At 39.0% G+C, this 20049-nt stretch overlaps 1 protein-coding gene and 2 long non-coding RNA genes across 7 annotated transcripts; 1 reads left to right on the top strand and 2 right to left on the bottom strand.

Moving 5' to 3' along the window:
* Window positions 1–149: 149 nt before the first annotated feature.
* On the top strand, window positions 150–5221 carry cishb (cytokine inducible SH2-containing protein b). Its single transcript, NM_001114554.2, has 3 exons — window positions 150–557; window positions 2604–2754; window positions 4431–5221. Exons 1-3 carry the CDS (start codon window positions 546–548, stop codon window positions 4907–4909), a joined length of 642 nt encoding a protein of 213 aa, NP_001108026.2. The 5' UTR covers window positions 150–545; the 3' UTR covers window positions 4910–5221.
* On the bottom strand, window positions 2014–7428 carry LOC103911824 (uncharacterized). Of its 2 annotated transcripts, XR_012387121.1 has the most exons (4): window positions 7207–7428; window positions 5137–6903; window positions 2529–2762; window positions 2014–2172 (listed from the first exon to the last, which is right to left on the bottom strand). It is a non-coding gene; the product is annotated as an uncharacterized lncRNA (long non-coding RNA). The 2 variants fall into 2 exon arrangements; XR_662889.5 differs by lacking the exon at window positions 2529–2762 and having other exon boundaries at window positions 2075–2172.
* A 3885-nt stretch (window positions 7429–11313) lies between these two features.
* LOC137496688 (uncharacterized) lies at window positions 11314–16128 on the bottom strand. 4 transcript variants are annotated; one of them, XR_012387122.1, is made up of 4 exons: window positions 12517–16128; window positions 12367–12423; window positions 12195–12268; window positions 11314–11455 (listed from the first exon to the last, which is right to left on the bottom strand). It is a non-coding gene; the product is annotated as an uncharacterized lncRNA (long non-coding RNA). The 4 variants fall into 4 exon arrangements; XR_012387124.1 differs by having other exon boundaries at window positions 11385–11455; window positions 12195–12255; window positions 12517–13626; XR_011017212.2 differs by lacking the exon at window positions 11314–11455 and adding an exon at window positions 11915–12039 and having other exon boundaries at window positions 12517–14736.
* Between the last annotated feature and the right edge of the window lie 3921 nt (window positions 16129–20049).

Below are 20049 nucleotides of genomic sequence, written 5' to 3'. Positions count from 1 at the left end.
CGGTCAGGGCGCTTTATCAACGGCGCGCAGCAGCCAATGGGAGCGCAGCGGCTCGAGAGCGCAGTTCTGCGAAGGAGCGATGCGGCCGCGCGCGCGCTCAGATGTACGCGCTTCTTGGAACGCGCTTCCTAGAATTTGCGTCAACTCACCAAACAGCCAAACGTGCGACCGAGGCGTTTCTCAGCGCTTTTATTTCAGGAAAATAATAACACACCAAGCCAAACGACCTATTGCTCTCGTTAGACTACTACAGCTGCGAAGCTTTTTTGTGTTGTTTTGCGTCAGAGTTTGGCCCTCGCGACTCCCTCGAGAATATCCGACTCTTTCAGTTTTTAGGGATTGTTCTTGTTTCCAATATACACTGTTGAAGTCTTCACGATTTGTGGACGGGTTTGTCCTCATTATAGTCTTGCTGGAACAATCATGTCAGCAGTTTTGGCTCACGACAGGACTTGTATTCGCGTTGATTTTACAGTGTGTCAAATTTCTAACTGTCACCTCACATTCTGCTGTCCATTGGTGACGTACAGGAGGTGACGATTTTAATGCCCACAAAGGTAAGAAATGTTTTGTACTTTCAAAAATTCCTGGTTCTTTTTAGGAAGTGCATAAAGCGGCCAAACCCGTTCGATAGGTTCACTGTAGTTTTGATCAAATGAGGTTACGTCATGTACGTTATGTATGCACTCTAAAAACTGCTGGGTTGAATCAACCCAATTTTGTTACCCAGCAGTCTCAACCCAGCATTTGGGTTAAAAAACCAACCCAGCGTTTTTTAGAGTGTGATTAAATTACTATTTACGTGTTGAACACATCTTGTTTATTCCAAACCCACTTGCAAAGCTGCTGATGTTTCGAAATGTTAGATTTTGTTCTATTTTGTTCTGTTTTATCTAAGTTTGCTATTCACCACGAGGAATAAGACTTTAAACTGTATGTTCTTCTCAGCACAATTATAAAAATTTCAAAGCACATTGAATCAGTTTTAAACTTCACACATGCATACAAGATCCACTGAAGTGTAGATGTTTGGTAAAGGCTTGAATAATTTAAGGTTTATATATATATATATATATATATATATATATATATATATATATATATATATATATATATATATATATATATAAGCTTTATACTGTAAAAATGCACTGTTCCACACTATTAATTCATGTCCCAACACAAATTGATTAAGTTAACAATTTTAACACATTTATGTGGATTGAACATTCAAAAAATGTAGTTGTCTCAATGAAATCTCAAGAGTTGTGTTGTTTCAGCTCATTTTTAATAAGTAGTCTGAACAAGCAATATAGTTTTTTGAGTTTAGTTTATTTAGTTGGAAAATGTATTGGTTTGTGGTTAATCTGAAGGAGCAGCATGTGCATGGTTTTGAACATAAGTTATGAACATAAAATTTTCGTTAAGTAAAGGCGCACAAAATATATAATATTTAATTTATTTAGATAGTTTGTTATTTTTAAAAGGTGTGCGATTGTAATTCAGACTTGAATCTGATTGATGTCATTTATTATAAACATTTTATGGACATGGTTTGTGTGTGTGTGGTTTATGATTTACTTTTTTGTCTAAATATCAAACAAGCCGGTAAGAGAGTCTATAGACTTGGTGTTTGTAGAAAAAAAACATTGATGTCTCCAGTTGTCCTATAATCTCTAAAAGCGTTGTATGTAAACTCTTTTGTTAACATTTAAAGAGAAAGTATTTACTTCCTTTTTTAAATGTCACCCTACCCGAGCTTCTAAGAAATGAGTGTTTATGTTTCTCACTTATAGGGACAGTTCACAAAAAAATTAAACTGTACTCACTATTTACAGTACTCTCCTTCCAGTGATTTCAAATAGGCATGGTTCAGTATAAGATTATAATGGTATGATAACCTTGGATAAAAATATCACGGTTTCACTATATTGTGATTACTACTCTAAAATAATGTCTGGGTAAAAAACAACAAAATAATTTCCCTCTGAAGACAATATTTTTTTTTTTTTTGAAAGATTAAATTATTTTGGAGTAGTAAATATGTCAGGCTAAATAATACAAATGAATCATAGACTTCTGCTGTCTTCATTAGTTTCAAAAACACAGATTTCTTTACAATTTAAAATGAAACTTTTGGGCATTTTTTTTCCTGCTGGAGATACTGTTGTCCTAAAAAACAAACAAACAAACAAATAAAGTAAATAAAAAATCAAACGCATACCTTAGGATCGGTATAACAGAAATTTTTTTATATAATAATTAAAAGTAATTATATTAATAATTAATTATATTAATTTTTAATATAATTAAAAAAATGTTTTTCTTTAGTATTTCTCATTAAGACAGATCTTGAAACAAAAATAAACTTACAGACTTTTCAATACCATATATGCTTATCTATATAAAATATATCAAATGTTTTATAACATGTTTGTAACATGCTACAACTTGTAAACAGCATTTGACTGCCTTCTCCTGTTCTTGACACTGAATTATTATTATTTATATTTACACTGCTATCTCACCTGTAGAACTTAAATCTGGTGGCAACATAATACAATGCAATCATCATTCTTAAGAAATGCTTTTTCTTCCATAAGAGGAACCAGTCAGGAATGGTTACAAGGGGTACAGGTTCTCAAAATGAGAGGGGTGAATCTGAAGTTCAACAAACCCAGCAGCACCAAGCAGCTCCATACTCTGAGGACTTTCACTTCATCACCACCACCTTCCAGCACCTGAACACCTCAGGTAACAACCTTGAGGACATATGGAAAATGACTTTATTTTACTGTTAATGCAATTTTACAGTAGTTTCACTGCAAAACCATAATTAGCTGTTAATTTGGTCAGGCCATCCGATGTGTAAGCCACTGTCATTCTTTGGCAGAACATTCAATGATTTTAATATAAAAATTCATCATTTAAAAGTAAGAGGGGTTTCTTCTGTCCTATTTGACCCCTCATCCTATAACAGTTTTAATAGGTGTAGTTGTAGATTCTGAAGTAAAGCCCACTGATTTATTGGCTGAGAGTTACAGCATATTTAGAAATATTCAAATGTTTTTAGCTGTGTACCAACTAATAAAATCTTCTGTATGCATGTTTGACAGTTTACGTCCTTTATAGATGGACACTGCTGTGATTCACTTTAAAATGCAAATGAACTCACTATATCAGTCTGTTAAAAGAAAAAAGCAATAGTGCACATGGAATTAAAAGAGGTTACCTACTTTTACTGCTGAATCCAATATAGTGGGCGCAGAGTCATCTTTCAGTTTCAGTCTTTCTAAATTTCAGTGTTGAATTACCACAAAACCACAGTAAAACGAACCAATGAACTGATCTTATTATTAAAAATAAAGTTCATCTGCCTTCTCCTAATGTTGCCATGAAAAGGAAGGACATGTTTTCCATATATTGTCACTGCATAGTTTTGTCTTCTTTATAATTTGGTTTGCTGCTTATTTGCCTCTCTAGTTATTTACCAGCAGTATGAATCAGTGGGCTGAGCTAAATAGAGCATGATTTGTCTGTGAAGGCAGAGTTAAGTCACATTATTACATTATAATAAACAGTGGTGTAAATAAGGAGTTATTTCACAAAAAAATATATAATTTTACAGAAGTGCTAATAATTTTGGTTCAAAAAGCCTTAGATATTATGATCTTATATTTTAGAGATACTTTATTATGAGTAGTGGCTCACAAGCTGCTGTTAAACTAAACCGACATTAAGCTCAAATATTAGGCATGTTCAAATCAATCTGAATCTGTTTAGCTGTGCCTTTACTGAATGAGCACTGTACTACGTCCGACAGATCGCACTTATGTTTTTCTTTTTTGTTTTTATTCTTTTATAACCTGTTTTAACACATTTTCTTCAGTTTTTAGTATTTATTTGAAATTTCTTATACTTGTCTTTTATTCCTGTTTATGTAAAGCACTTTAAATGACCACTGTGTATGAAATATACATATTTTTAATTGCTATCAATATTGTTTGTGGGTGGCACGGTGGCTCAGTGGTTAGCACTGTTGTTGCCTCACAGCAAGAAGGTTGCTGATTTGAGTCCCGGCTGGGCCAGTTGGCTTTTCTATGTGGAGTTTGCGTGTTTGCATGGGTTTGCTCCGTCCGGTTTCCCCCACAGTCCAAAGACATGCGCTATTAGTGAAGTGGATAAACAAAATTGTATAAGTGTGTGTGAATGTGTATGGGTGTTTCCCAGTACTGGGTTGCAGCAGAATGTGCATCCGCTTCGCAAAACATATGCAGGAATAGTTGACGGTTCATTCCACTTTAGTGACCCCTGATAAAAACGGGACTAAGCGCAAGGAAAATGAATGAATGTTCTGCGTAATATTTAGTTTATGATGATGAACACACCTCACCAAGCTGCACACGTCATATAGTTTGTTTGTATTTCAGGATGGTACTGGGGTGGTTTGACAGCTGGCGATGCGAGGGCTGCCCTAATCGGAGCACCTGAAGGTACTTTCCTCGTGCGGGACAGCAGTCATCCGCTTTACCTCTTTACCCTCTCTGTACAGACCTGGAGAGGCCCTACTAACATCCGCATAGAGTACGACAGCGGCCGATTCCGTCTGGATTCCAGTTTTCCAGCTCGGTCCTGCCTGCTGTCCTTTTCTGCTCTTCCTAGTCTCGTGCACCACTATTCATCCGCACGTCCCGAAGAGGAGAAAAAAGCAGAGGACCACCATCATATGGTGGCAAAGGACACTGGGATACTACTGAAGCTCAGAAAGCCTCTTCACAGGCCTCAAGCCTTTCCCACATTACAGCACCTCACTCGACTCACTATAAACAGACACACTGACTGCCATACAAAACTGCCTCTGCCACGACCACTGCTGCTTTACTTGCAGGAGTATCCCTTTCAGGTGTGAAGATACTCACTAAGAGGACATTTTGAGCAATTTGAGGGTTATTTTTGTATTTTTTTGAAAGATTTACTTACCATCAAGTTGCAAAAATTGCAGCAGGATTATGAGTCTTACTATTGCCATAAGATAAGATGTATTCCTGATTGCATTTGCACAAATAAACAAGGACTAATTTATGCAGATTCAAAAAAAAAAAAAAAAAATGTTTGTACATATTTTTGTTTTTTTACCTTTTTTTGTCAAGCAGAGGGTTTCTTTCTGTGCTTCGTGGAGCTCTGCATACACAATACTATAACACTGAAAAAAATAAATAAATACAAAAGCACAACATTAACAATCATTTTCCACCAACTTTTATTTGTAAAGCAATTTGGAAACAGTATACAGTTATTCCAATCTACTATAGGATAAAAACAGCTTGACATTTACTAAACAGTTCTGTTCATATTACTGATGTGGAATTGTGCATATGTCTATGGGCCTTGTGATCAGTTGATTTTACCTGACACTTCTGAGAGGACAATAAAATAGTAGCAGCAAAGCCTTCACACAGCAAATGCACCAATTAACCCTTTGATGGACATATGTGTCTAAAGTGCCCCGACTGATTTCTGACTTTCTCTATCTTTGAAATAAATCAATTTCTTCACTTGGTATTTCAAGAATTTCTCAATAACTTGTTTTTCACAAATCCTTATTTATTTGCATGTTTTGTTGGTATATTGGGGAGTGTTTCTATAAAGGAAAGCTTTATACTGAGATAAACTGATTTCAAAAGATGAAACTAAACAAATCCCAGCCAAGCATGAACTTACATAAGAAATGTGGGTCATTTTAGACTCATGTTGTGCATTAGAAGTGGTTTTACATAGCGTGTGCATCAAAGGGTTAAATGTGGTATGAATAAAAAGTAATCTTTGAATGTCTTTTTTCTTTCAGTTTTATATTTTCAGAGTTCCTGGATTGTTTTATGCTACTGAAAGTTACACTTCTGCTATCATAACTTCATACATAACCTATACAGAAAAATTGATTAGCTGTACAATGTACATTTACTGTACTGCTGCCCAGAAGGATTATAGGTCTTATTGTCATATAAAAGATGTATTCCTGATAAACAAAGACTACTTTATGCTGACTTTTTACAAATATTTGTGACAAAACAAACAAAAAATACTTTTTTAGTTTTCCACTTTCAATAGTATCTGGATGCAGCCTTTATGATGCAAGCTGAGATTGCATCACTCAGCGATGCAAAGCCAGACACAATGAACTCAATGGAGTGAGTGACATCACGGTGAGGGGTAGGGTTAGGGATGGGGTTTGGTGAGCGCATTAAAAAGCATTGGATGCAGCTCAGATTGCACTGCACTAGGTCTGCATCCAGACACCTCTCTCCACTTTCAACCATTCAGGATTTTTTACTATTGAAATGTAATTGTAACAGGTTACACTATCAAATCAATCTGGACATCAGAAGCCTAGGATTCGTCTACTGGAGGTAATGAGCATTTGCTGAAAAATGACAGAAACCACTATATAGGTAAGTATTTGAAATGTTTATAGATATATTTTTCTGCAGATCTTTCCCCAAAATAAAATTAACAAAATACAATAAAACAATTAAAACACAATAAAACAAAATAAAGTTCAATTGAAATTACATTGAAAATGTAAAGAAAACCACTTGTTCAGAATCAACAAACTCAGTATTTCTCATTTCACTTCAAAAGGAAAATAGTTTGATTTTCAAGTGTCCGTGCGCTGGTATTAGTCTTTTTTCTTAATCAGTTCTCAGGGAAAAACACGAACAGTCTCTATCCAGAAACGGAAAAAAACAGTCTTTTACCTTGAGCTGGAAAAATAAAAAGTATTAAAGTACTCTCCTGGTTCAGTAGGGTGAATTTCCAGTTTCCTTTTCTAGTGTCCGAATAGGTTGGCCCGCCATCAATGTGAATCAGTCTTCAATCAAAAACACCAAAGAAAAAAAACCTGACCTGTACAAAAGGCCAAAAGCATGACTACATTTAGTCAATGATATCATTATATCAGGTAAGTATTTCCACATACAAGCAAATAACATTATAATCATTACAATTAACCTGTATCTCTTTTTTTTAGGCATGTATACAAGGCGATATGCATGTGAACATACACGTGAAGGGAAATAATAACACGTGGAGAAAACTAAATACAGTATATATCACACAACAGCAAAATAAACTCTTGTTTCTCTACAAACTGTGTTTGTTCGTCATTTAACATTAAATTCAGAGTGTTTACAAAGTAATTAAACTCACCATGTCCATATATTCACTCAACAACACAATGATGCAATTTTCCCATCGATCGTCACAGGAACAATTTAACGACTGAATCCTCTTCAAATACTTCTCTATGAAAGCTTTCTGTAAGTTTCTCAAACTAGTTTCAAAGTTATAATCTAATTTCACAGTTTAAATCATCAAATCTAGCGATCTCACTCTCTCTTCCTCCACAGTCTGGCGATCTCTTCCCACTGCGTCAGCAAGCGCAAATCCCTCCCACACATCACTGATTGGTTAAACCAATAACATGTGAATATTTCACATTATTATTTTTAAACAATTTATTTCTTATTAAGAACATTTTAGAACAATGAATCCACAGTTATATGTTGTTTTATCCCCTGATCATTTATATTATTTTATAAATGTACAAATATAACCCTTCAGTAATCTGGGTTACATAATGTTTTTAAACCATTGTTGATATTTAACAGGCATCACTTTGCTCACATCAAGTGTGGGATGCTCTTAGAAAAATAGATTCATAGAGAGTTTTGCAGGATGTTCATTATGATGTCAAATGAATTCACTTAACTTGAATCCAATTGTAAAATGATTTTGGGACATACCATTGAAAAAATATGGGAAAGCGAAGACGAAAGTAACATTTTTCATAAAAATCTAATTTTAAAAGTTTATTTTTGCTGTAGTCACTATTCACAACAGTGTTTTTTTTTTAAAAACAGCTGTTATTTTGTATCAATGCAGAACAACCCTAATATAACTTCACTTTAAACAAAAGTTGCACATTGTTACTTTTGACCCAAGTAACAAAACGGCCAAAAGTAACACTACAATATTTGCTAGATTTACTGGCTTAATCTTGTTCATTTTAAATATATCTGACTGGTTAATGTTCACTGCAAATATATTTTGTCTTTTATTTCTAGCAAAAAAAATTAAAATTGCATTTACATTTTAAATTTCAGCTCCATCAAATGTTTCAAAAGCAATCCAACAATGCAAAATGTTGCATTTTATAAAATTTTCTATTTTTTATTGTTTTCGGCAATATGCATTCAGTTTTTAAAACATGAATTTAAACACTGCAAACTCTAATGTGAAAGTGAAAAATAAGGTTTGTATATAAGCAGTGGGACATAAAGAAGTGTGACTTTTGTCCCCACAGGAACTCTCGCCATTTAAACCTGATTTACTTTTAAACTGAAAAACTCAGACATTGCAAACTTAAGGATGTGTTATTGCACTAAATCAGGCATGTCCAAACTGGGTCCTGAAGGGCCGGTGTCCTGCAAAGTTTAGTTCCAACCCCAATCAGACACACCTCCCTTAAAAGGTAACTTGTTTGTGTTTAGAGTAAAACAAGACAGCCTGTGTATGTGTGTGTTAATGCCTGAATCATTGTTTTCTGCCTTAATATAAATGCACTTCTCTATAAACAGCCACATAAAGGATTAGAGGTATTACGACAAAACACTATTTTAGGGTTATTTAATGCATAATCTACAGCAAGGGTTAACAGTGTACAGTAGGGATGTAACGGTATTGCAAATATCGTCATACCGCAATAGAGTGGAGGAACTATGACGTCACTTTGTAGGCTAATCGGCTGCTAGCATAAAACTGGTTCCCTCGTGAAAATCCCTATGGTAATTTCCCATAGGCTTTTCGAAGATTGCAAATAATAAGCTCTGTGTTCAAACACTGTTCATTACACTTACACGTTTTGTCCAGTCGGGTAATCCTTACACGACAATACAACTTAAAGCACTTTTGGATCTTAAATACTAACGATAGAATTGAAAAGCTAACATTAGGCTATTAACGGACTACAGAGCCCTCGGGGCGCTCACCTGTGAAGTCAGCCCCACCCTGCTACAGGCAACTTTTCAAGCTCATTTTTAGAAATATTGTCCATGACAAAGAGTTAATCTCTCTGTTTATTATATTATAATCCACGCTCTATATTATAAACAAATAAATACGAAAAAACACATAGACCTACGTGCCTTTTGGATCGTTTTTACGTGGGAAATACATCTGTTTTGCTTTACGGTTGTTCTAAAAGTTTTGAAATTGTGTATATAAATCTGCCTAACGTTACATATTTTTATATTAAGACATATTTAAATAAGTGTATCGCTCGCGTGCACACAGCCTGCTTACCTTAACAGACGACAGAAATGTGGCGTGAGGAGGAACAAGTCTATCAAATGCCTGCAAGTTCCATCATCATGGACACAGAGCAACATTCAATATTCCCTTTGTGTCACTAAGTACAGCGAAAAGCAGCCCATACAGTCACATCTGCTATACATTTTATGGAGGAGTGTAAATATTGCAGTTATGACACGTGTTTAGATGAAGAAAAAAAATAAGAAAAATCACTTGATCACATGAAAATGACAGTTAACATGCATGTATTTGACACATTTATTCATACGTTTGCATTACTGCGAGCAGGAGAGAGACAGGCTGCACTAGTAAGCAGTATGTTCATAACATTGTTTATTAAAATAAATGATCAAGAAATGAATCTGTCTCGACAGCCTTTACAAGTGAAGGAATTATCTACACACAATCTGAATTCCCAATTAGAAAAATACAACAAACTATAAAATAATTTTCATGAAAATACCTAAATAGCAGACAAATCCAAATGCCCAACACAAGCGGGCTGCACTCCAGACCAGATCAGCTCGATGACGTGTAATGTCTCCGACACCACCTGTAGTCCCATTTAGCAACTTGATAGCAACCGTATTTTTAAAGAAGCATAACCGATTTAAAAATTCAAGAGTGTGCTGTAACTGATGTGTTTTATGTCTTAGAACAAAACGTGAAAGTATCTTAAGTTTGTGTTTGCCACGAACCTTATTTAAGCGATTTTACTGAAACCCCATTGAAAAAACCCATTGACTTTGGGACGAGGGAACCGGAATTGCTAAAATGCTAACTCGCTTCCGGGTTTTTACATACAAATTGATGTCATAGTTCCTCCACTCTATAGCAATTTTTTTCAATATTACCGTAGTCGCATGACTCGATAAAACAATAGGTCTTCTGAGAAAATTTGCTCAGGCGAATAAAGCGAATGGGAGGTAGCGGAAACTACAATTCCCATCAGCCCAGGCATGGTCATCATCCTTTGCGGTCTGTTGTCGCTACATATCCAGTAATGCGGAAATGGAGTGTGCTGCTAATAGTGGGGATGAAAAAGAGCTGGAAATGATCGAACCTAAAGCGGGTTTTAAATCGGATGTATGGAAGCATTTCGGTTGGGGGTGTTGTTGACGCCACGTGTGTACTGAATAGCGGTGTTGTCGCGTCGGGCGGGACGGCGGGTGTGTCGCGTCGCGGGGGCACTTTTAATCGTTTTGGAAGGGCACTTTCTATCCAAGACTAAAAAGGGCATGTGCACTGCACAGGTTGAGCCCTATGCGTGCACTTGCCTGCAAGTTGGGGAATACGACTAATAACAGTCATGGGGACTGCAGAATACAGCACACTGTTCAGATTGATGAAGACATTGACTTGTACCGCAAAGAGACCTCTATCTCACTCATGGCTTGTCCTCTCAAGTGGGAGAAAAGACAATGCACAACGTTACCCACTGCAGTCAACCTGGGCCAAGTCAAATATCTGTCCCAGAAACCTCAGTCCCAAATGAGAGGGTTTTTTTTTTCTGTTGCAGGGGACATTGTAAATGCCCAGAGATACCAGCTTTTACCAGATTATAGTTATATAATTTTCCTTAAAACCCATCTCTATCTAAGTGAGTGAGTGATTAAATGTTGAATGTGATGAGTTTTCAACAATACTAAATTGAAACTTTATTTTTTTACATGGTTTAATAATTTTTTGTTATTAAAATTGAAAAATTGAAGTTCCTGTTTCAAAGCTTACAGATAGATGGCTAATTTGTATGTCATTGACACTTTTGGCACTTTTTTGGGGTATTTTCATTAGTTTTGTTTTTCCTGTAAATGATTCAATAAATACCGTACCGTGCCATTCATACCGAGATATTACCGTACCGTGAAATTCTGATACCGTTACATCCCTAGTGTACAGTCTAAATAACTGTCACAGAGAAGACATCTAACAATCTATGCTTACCTCCACCCTCTTCCTCTTGGAAGGACATCTATTTTTCATTTATTCATCCATCAAATCAGGAAATACCTAACCTCTAACCATCAGTGTCCAGTCATTGCTGAAGTGTGTGATTCCTATTTGTCTCCACATGCTGCACTCCAGTCTGTAGAAGACAAAGACATGACTAACAGAGCTCTACATGCCTGCTGAGCTGCCTTCTTCTGCCTGTTGTGTGTCTATTACCTGAAAAAGAAAAACCTGCCAAAGACAAGACATCTAGCTAACTATCTAAGCCCACCACCACCCCCTTCCTCTTGGAAGGACATCTATTTTTCATTCATCCATCCATCCATCCATTCAGAAACTACCTAACCAGACCATCAGTTTGCAGTCATTGCTGAGGTGTGATTCCCATTTCTTCACATGCCCCAGTATAAACTGCAAAAGACAAAAACAAGACTAACAGAGCTTTACTTGCTGGCTAATCTCCAGCAATAAACAAATGTTCTCCAGCGCTTTTTGGAAAAATATTCACCATTGTGAGTCTTGTGAGTCTCCCTCCTCTGCCTGTTGAGGTTTTATTACCTACAGTGTAAATAACTGCCACAGACAAGACATCTAACAACCTATGCCCACCACCACCCCCTTCCTCTCGGAAGGACATCCATCCATGCACACATCTTTCTGTTTTCAAAGGATATTCCTGACCATCAGTGTCCAGTCATTGCTGAGGTGCTGCACTCCAGTCTGTAAAAGACAAAGACACGACTAGCAGAGCTCTGTCTGTCTGTCTGTCTGTCTGTCTGTCTGTCTGTCTGTCTGTCTGTCTATCTATCTATCTATCTATCTATCTATCTATCTATCTATCTGTCCGTCAGTATCCGTGTATCTATAAGACCTACCTGCTGTTCTCCACCAATGCTCTTGTTAGTCTCCCTCTTCTGCCTTCTTTCTCTCCATTTCCTGAAAAAAAATCCTGATACAGATAACTAGACTAGATTCCTTCATCTTGGAAGGACGTCCATCCATGCACCCATCAATCTGTCTGTCATTTTTTAAAATTAAATTCCTGACCATCCAGTCGATGCTGAGGTGTGTGATTCCCTTTTCCTCTATGTGGTCCATTCTGATCTGCAAAATACAGGAGAAAGATTTCAAGTCTTTAATCTCAATACATTTCTTTGGAAACTAACTCCACTGTTCAGTTTGTTCAAGCTGTTCTACCTGCTTGCTGAGCTCCAGGTCGTCAAGTATATCTTCACCGTTCCCCTTGTGAGTTTCCTTCTTCTGCTCCACTCCAACCTGCAAAAGACAAAGACCACCCCGGCAAAACCCCACCTGCTGTTCTCCAGCATTTTTTTTTTTAAATGTCTACCGATTCTCTTGTGAATCTCCCTCTTCTGCCTGCTCTCCATTAGCTGAAAAAGGAAAAACCTGACACAGACAATGCCTTTTTATTGTGTTACGCGGGCTTACTTCTAGTGGTACTCGGAGGAATCACTGAATAATAATTAAAAATATATGAACCCTCTCCTAATCTTTGACGTGTATGAGAACATCGATGTGACCAGCATTGGCTGTTCCCAGTATTGTATGATCACACTGTTGTGATTTGTATGTTTAGTGCATCACGTCATAAGATGCTAAGAATCAAACAAATTGTGGAGCTCTCGAGCAGATCCGAGCAAAAGAAGTGTTTTTGCAGACCAGTCCTGTTGGCATTTCAGTTCAGGAATTTACCCATGCAGCCTCATTGGTAAAATAATTATCACAAACGTGCTAACGAGTTCATAGTATTGTAAAAAAGTTTACGAAAACTACATGGTTTACTTAAGATTTTAGGCCCTATCATACACCTGGCGCAATGTGGCGCAAAGTGAGACGCAATTATTATTTGCTAGTTTCAGATTGGCGCAAGAGTCGTTTTGACGTTTTCCGCCACGCTGTTAAAATAGCAAATGCATTTGTGCTCATATTTGCGCCCATAGGTGTTCTGGTCTAAAAAGGAAGGCGTTCTGAGGCACATTACTGGCGCATTTCTATTTTGAGAAACTGTATTAGGATTTTTTAATAGACCAAAACAAAGCGGTCTAAAGTCCAGCGCAGAGCGTGTTAGTTATGCGCCTTGCTTAAACACTGCTTAATACAAACAAGACGTAGACTGTCACGTTCAGGAAAACACACTAGGTAGATGGATTCAATTGCAAGTAAAATTTTAATGGAAAGTCAGGAAAGTTCCGCGAGTAACAATATAAACATCCAGCGACGGGGAGGAAGGGCAGTCACAGAATCGGGTTAATCGAGAGTCCAAGAGCAACCAGATAAACAAGGGTCCTGACAAGACACACAGAGAAACTATAAACAAAAGTAACGAACTGATAATGAAGCACATAATGACGCTTCTTAAATAGCAGAAGCTAAGTGCCAACAGCTGGCTGAAAACAGACCAGATGATCCTAGTTAGTAAGTCACGTGATCACAACAAACAACAGCAGTACATGAAAGAATACAAAACAATCCCACGTGACATGACAGAAAGAGCACATGCATCATTAACCGTGACAGTAACCTATCCTCTAAGAGCACTTCCTGGTGCTCCCAGAAAAACTTACCTGGCGATTGTAATCATCGATTAGAGAGTGATTCAATATGTCTCTTGCAGGAACCCAACTTCTCTCCTCTGGACCGTAACCTTCCCAGTCCACCAAGTACTGAAATCCTCGTCCCCTCCGTCTTGAATCCAGAATGCACTTAATCGAATATGTGGTCTCCCAATCTACCGGAGTGTCTATACGGGTTAATGGCGTATGAAAAACGGGCTTTAATTTAGAAATATGAAACACGGGATGTATTCTCCTGTACGCGGGAGGAAGTTTAAGACGGACTACCACTGGACTAATAATTTTTGTGACAGTGAACGGGCCAATAAATTTGGGAGCAAGCTTATTACAAATGGAACGGAGAGGAATATTCTTAGATGAAAGCCACACTTTTTGACCAACTAAAAAAACGGGAGGCTTAGACCGATGGCGATCGGCTTTGGACACCTCTGGACAAAGGCATGGGCGGCGGGGGCCGCGACTTTTGATTCCAGAATGGAAAAAATAGGTACCTAGACTACACTCAAACGGAGACAGGCCTGTAGCGGACACTGGTAATGAGTTATGTGTGTACTCAACCCATGAGAGCTGCTGACTCCAGGAGGAGGGATTCTGAGATACCAGACATCGTAACATACGTTCAAGATCCTGATTGACTTTTTTGGTTTGTCCGTTACTCTGAGGGTGAAAACCAGAAGAAAGACTAACAGTGGCCCCTAATAAATGACAGAATTCTCTCCAAAATTTAGAGATAAATTGAGGTCCTCTGTCAGAAACCACGTCCGACGGGGGCCATGTAAGCGAAAGACGTGATCAATGACAGCAACCGATGTCTCTCTGGCTAAGGGTAATTTGGGCAGAGGAATAAAATGAGTAGCCTTCGAGAACCGGTCCACCACGGTCAAAATTGCTGTATTGCCACAGGATGGCGGGAGTCCTGTGACAAAATCTAGCGATATGTGCGACCAGGGTCTCGATGGCACTGACAGCGGCTAAAAGAGCATAGCGGGAGGACGATTGGAAGTCTTAGAAACGGCACAAACAGAACAAGCCAAAACAAACTCCCGTATATCACAAGCCATAGTTGGCCCCCAGAATCGTTGTTTAACCAGAAAATATTTACGACTCACCCTCGGATGACAAGCCTGAATCCTGATCAATAAGAAATGATAAAATCGAAACGTCCGAAAAATAATGCCCACCGAGCCTGCCTAGAACGTTTGGCAGATTTATTGTATTCAAGATTCTTGTGATCGGTCCAAACAATAAAGGAAACCCCCAAACCCTCCAACCAATGACGCCATTCTTGCAGCGCGAGCTTCGCTGCCAGCAGCTCCCTGTTACCAATGTAATAATTATGTTCAGCGGCGTATAAACGGTGAGAAAAAAACGTGCAGGGATGCATCTTGCCATCCGAAGCGGATCGCTGAGACAGGATGGCTCCCACCCCCACCTCTGACGCATCAACCTCCACCACAAACTACCGAGAAGGATCAGGAGCAACGAGAATAGGTGCAGAAACGAAACAAGACTTCAATTTGGTGAACGCAGCTTGCGCTGCGCTCGGCCACCTGAACGGAGTTTTGGGGGAGGTTAAGGCAGTCAGAGGCGCGGCGAGCTGGCTAAAATTGTGAATAAAACGCCGGTAAATATTGGCATAACCCAGAAACCTCTACAGGGCCTTGCGAGAATCTGGAGTTGGCCAATTCACCACAGCCTGAACCTTCTCTGGATCCATGTGAACCCCATCGACTGACACGATATGTCCCAAAAAAGGCACAGACTGTGCATGAAAAACACATTTCTCCGCCTTGACATAAAGCCCATTGTCTAGTAGCCTCTGAAGCACTTGCCTGACGTGCTGCACATGTTTCTGGAGAGAACGAGAAAATATCAAAATGTCATCCAGATAGACATAAATTAACTGATCTGTCATATCTCGCAGCACATCATTAACGAATGCTTGGAAAAACTGCAGGAGCATTGGAAAGTCCAAACGGAAGAACACAATATTCAAAATGCAACCTGGGGGTTTTAAACACAGATTTCCATTTATGACCCTCTTTAATGCGAACCAAATAATAGGCATTGTGAAGATATAATTTCGTGAAGATGTCCCCTGCGGACCCTTAAAGACTGAAGACATCAGCGGCAAAGAATAAGTATTCTTAACCGTGATGTTGTTCAGCCCCCGATAATCAATACATGGGCGGAGGAAACCATCCTTCTTTTTTACGAAAAAAAATCCCGCCCCCGCCAGTGATGAAGAGGGACGGATGATCTTAGCCGCTAGAGAATCAAAAATATATTTCTCCATGGCCTCCCTCTCTGGAACAGAAAGCGAGTATAACTTGCCTTTAGGCGGAGACGTACCTGGCAATAAGTCTATAGCACAGTCACAGGGACGATGAGGAGGAAGAGAAGCAGCTCGAGACTTATTGAACACTCTCTTCAGGTCATGGTACTCACTTGGCACGTTTGACAGATCCACACGCTCCTCCTGAAACACAGAAGAAGGCACAGCCGAACGAGCAGACACGAGACAAGATAAATGACACTGATTACTCCAAGACATGACAGCATTCTGGCCCCAATTAATGTGAGGTTTATGAAGAACCATCCACGGATGTCCAAGGACCACTGGCGAATTAGTGGTGTCTGTTAAAAAAAGTTATAAGTTCAGAGTGATTGCCTGAAGTAGTCAGTCTGATGGGACCTGTGGAGTGAGTGATAGAGGGAAGGAAGAGCCCTCAAAGAGCATGCACAGAAATAGACTGACTCAGGGGAATCACAGGAAGTTTTAAATTATAAGCAAAACTTGTCAATAAAATTCCCCTCTGCTTGTGAATCCACGAGAGCCTGACAGTTCTTAGTCATTTCAGCCCAAGACAATGTGACAGGAAGTGATGTGACAGCAACAGAGGATTCCCTTAAATTAATCCCACCCATCAGTAACCTCTTACCTACTGACGGGTGGAGGCTTTTAAAGGACAGGAAGCCACAATGTGCCCCGCCCCTCCGCGGTAAAAACAAAGACCCTTTAATCGTCTTCGTTGCTTCTCCTGCAGAGAAAGGCGAGACCTACCCACTTGAATGGGCTCCGGATCAGAATTTACTACCTCCATGGTTCCGGAAGGAGGAGACGAAAACCCTCCGAGAACATGTGACGTCATCCGCCTATAGCGCGGCTCCCTCCTGGCCAACCGATTGTCCAACCAGATGGCCAGATCGATGAGTCCATCTAGGGTATTGGGAAGGTTCAAAGTATACACCTCGTCAAGGATATATTCAGAAAGACCGTGTTAAAACATATCCTATTGAGCTTCCGTGTTCCATCCGCATTTCGCTGCCAACGTGCGGAACTCAATAGCATAATCGGCCGCACTCGCTTGCCCTGACGTAAATCAGCCAGGAAGCGTGCCGCTTCTCTTCCAGAGGCTGCCCGGTCGAACACCTTCTTCAACTCCTCCGTGAAAGCCGTGAAGGATTCGCAGCAAGGGAGCTTTTGATCCCACACTGTTGTCCCCCATAAGGCCGCTTTGCCAGAGAGGAGATTAATAACAAAAGCCCCCTTGGCTTTTTCAACACTTCGTGATGAACGAGAGACACATCAGAGGTTCTCCGGAATATGGAGCTGGTGGAAGAAGACAAAGATCAGATGAAGGATTTAAGGGTTCCGTAACTGCAGGCGTAGGTGGAGCGAGCCTGGCCTCACCCGTGACATAGACCAATACGCAAATATATTTAAATATGAAAAATAATTTAAATATTAAGGATATATATATAGGATATATATAGGATATAAATATAAAGGATTAAAATATTACAAAATATTATTTTCTAGCCTACATAAATTTAAAAACCACTGCCTTCATGTCTTCTTCATCTTGGGAGGCTTTTTCAGTTCATTCATAACAATTTGCTTTTGTATAATGTAATAATAAGCAGTATTATTTATTATATCCATATTTGTATTTGTTTTATTAAAAACAAGCTTAGATTTGCCCGCCTGTCAGGTTTCAGACCATATGGGGCACAGCATGTGTATTAGGATATAACTCAGTTTTTTGACCACACTTCATTATTATTGTTTATTTATTAGTTTGCTTGAAATTAGAACTGAATTTAGAAATAGTTTTGAAACAAATCTTTGCGCCTAGCAAACGAAATTAATTATGTATAGGCTAATGGATATGTGCGTACAAGAAGCTTCCCTATCCACGAGAGCGAAAGTGAAAGTAGATTATGAGATGCCTTACTGTAGCTCTCATTCTCACGCTGCAGATGCTCTGTTTAACTGTTTTCTTGCAAGTGAAATGCTCAGTTTTTCCACTTAAACTTACTTTACGTCATGTAAATAGCAAATGTGCATATGGCGCGACACAACTGGCTCTTAAAGGGAATGGGAGATGAGTCTCTGATTGGTTTATTCTCAAAAGCACCTATAACTCATTAAGAAAATAAACTCAACCCTTTTAGACCATGCGCCAGGGCGCAAAGCGGATTTTTCCGTCCTTATATTAGCAAAAGTGGATTCTGACACGCCCTGAAAGCGTTTGCGCCCTGCGCTTTGCGCATGGACCGTCAAAATAGAGCCCATAATATCAATTCCACTAAATCATGAAAATACTGCACATATGAATTGATTAATCACGTAAGAATTAGTCAAACAGTGCATTTATAATAATTTACCATATCCTAGTTTCTCCACTCTGTCTGTCTACCTATCTGTCTCTCTGTCTAAAGAAAATATCTGACTATCACTCTGTAATAAATCAAAAATATAATTTTTGATTCAACTTAAAAATGTAAGGCAGTACCTAATTTATTACAATGTACTTGTCAGGTCTTTAATTAATCTTTATACATTTCTTTGTAAATTTACTCAATTTTTCAGTCTGTTCAAGCAGTTCTACCTGTTTGTTCCTTTCTATCTATACCAGTGGTTCTCAAAGTGTGGTATGCGGGCTTCCTTCTAGTGGTACACGGAGGAATCGCTGAATAATAAATAAATGAACCCTCTCCTAATCTTTGACGTGTATGAAAACACCTATGTGACCAGCATTGGCTGTTCACAGTACTGTATGATCACACTGTTGCGATTTGTATGTTTAGTGCATTACGTCATCAGATGCTAAGAATCTAACAAATTGTGGAGCTCTAAAGCAGATACAAGCAAAAGAAGTGCTTTTGCAGACCAGTCCTGTTGGCATTTCAGTTCAGGAATTTCCCCATGCAGCCTCATTGGTAAAATAATAATCACAAACATGCTAACGAGTTCATAGTTTTGTAAAATAATGCGTGTTTTCGATATATATATATGTGGCCAGACTAGTGCCGCCTCTTTGTGTTGGCTGGTGGCATATCTTCTTCCCTATTAGTAATCAGTGTGGGATGATATAAAATGACAACAACGATGGTTTGTCACGAGTACCGCCCCTTCCGACTGGTCACTTCCTGCTAGGTCATAGTCACTCGCTGGCAGGTATTTGGATGACAGCTGGCTTGTTTATGGTTTGCATCTTTGGAAAGCTTATGTTTGTATGTGTCGTTTAGCGTTATGTCTCATAGGAGTTTCGGTGCTGGTTTACGTCCTAAGCTGCCACTCTACAGGTAACGGACTCATTCGCTGTCTGATTGAAAGTGACTGTAAAGTGGTAATCCTTTTATTTGTTTCCTCCCCCCTTGCAGCCAGCCAGTAGTTTGTACGCGATTTCACTCTGCATTACGAAATCGCTGTTCCCTATCGAGTCGGTCTCTAGACATTACATATGGGGAAATCCCTTTCCTCAAAAATGCTGAACCCTGATTGAATCACTCTATTACTTTGCAATAGCCAATGGTGTCCAAGCACTCATCCTAAAGGTGGGCTCGGCCACTATAAAGGCGGTGTTGGGCGCCAATTTACCTCAATATCTTTCTTCTTCACCTGGAGCCTGTTATTTTGAAGCTAAGAACTCAATTGCCATTGATTTGTGCGCCAAGAGTGGACAGACGGGGGAAATCCCCTCCTGTGTTCCGGCAAAGAAAAATGTCACTAAGAGGATATCACTTATGCGGTGGGCCCATCGAGTTTCCCCATGCTCAAGTGGAATGCGTGCTGTGTCTGGGCCTCGCACACGCTGAAACAGCATTGGAAGGGTCTGGTTGCTGATCC

Source organism: Danio rerio, chromosome 11 (genome assembly GCF_049306965.1).
Source record: "Danio rerio strain Tuebingen ecotype United States chromosome 11, GRCz12tu, whole genome shotgun sequence".
In the NCBI taxonomy this organism is placed as follows: domain Eukaryota; kingdom Metazoa; phylum Chordata; class Actinopteri; order Cypriniformes; family Danionidae; genus Danio; species Danio rerio.
Note: the sequence above shows the minus strand (reverse complement) of the source record. Positions and strands in the feature narration are given on the sequence as shown.

Coding starts and splice junctions, on each gene's coding strand:
- cishb (NM_001114554.2), top strand. Junction 2,755..4,430: donor CCAGCACCTGAACACCTCAG/GTAACAACCTTG, acceptor TTTGTATTTCAG/GATGGTACTGGGGTGGTTTG.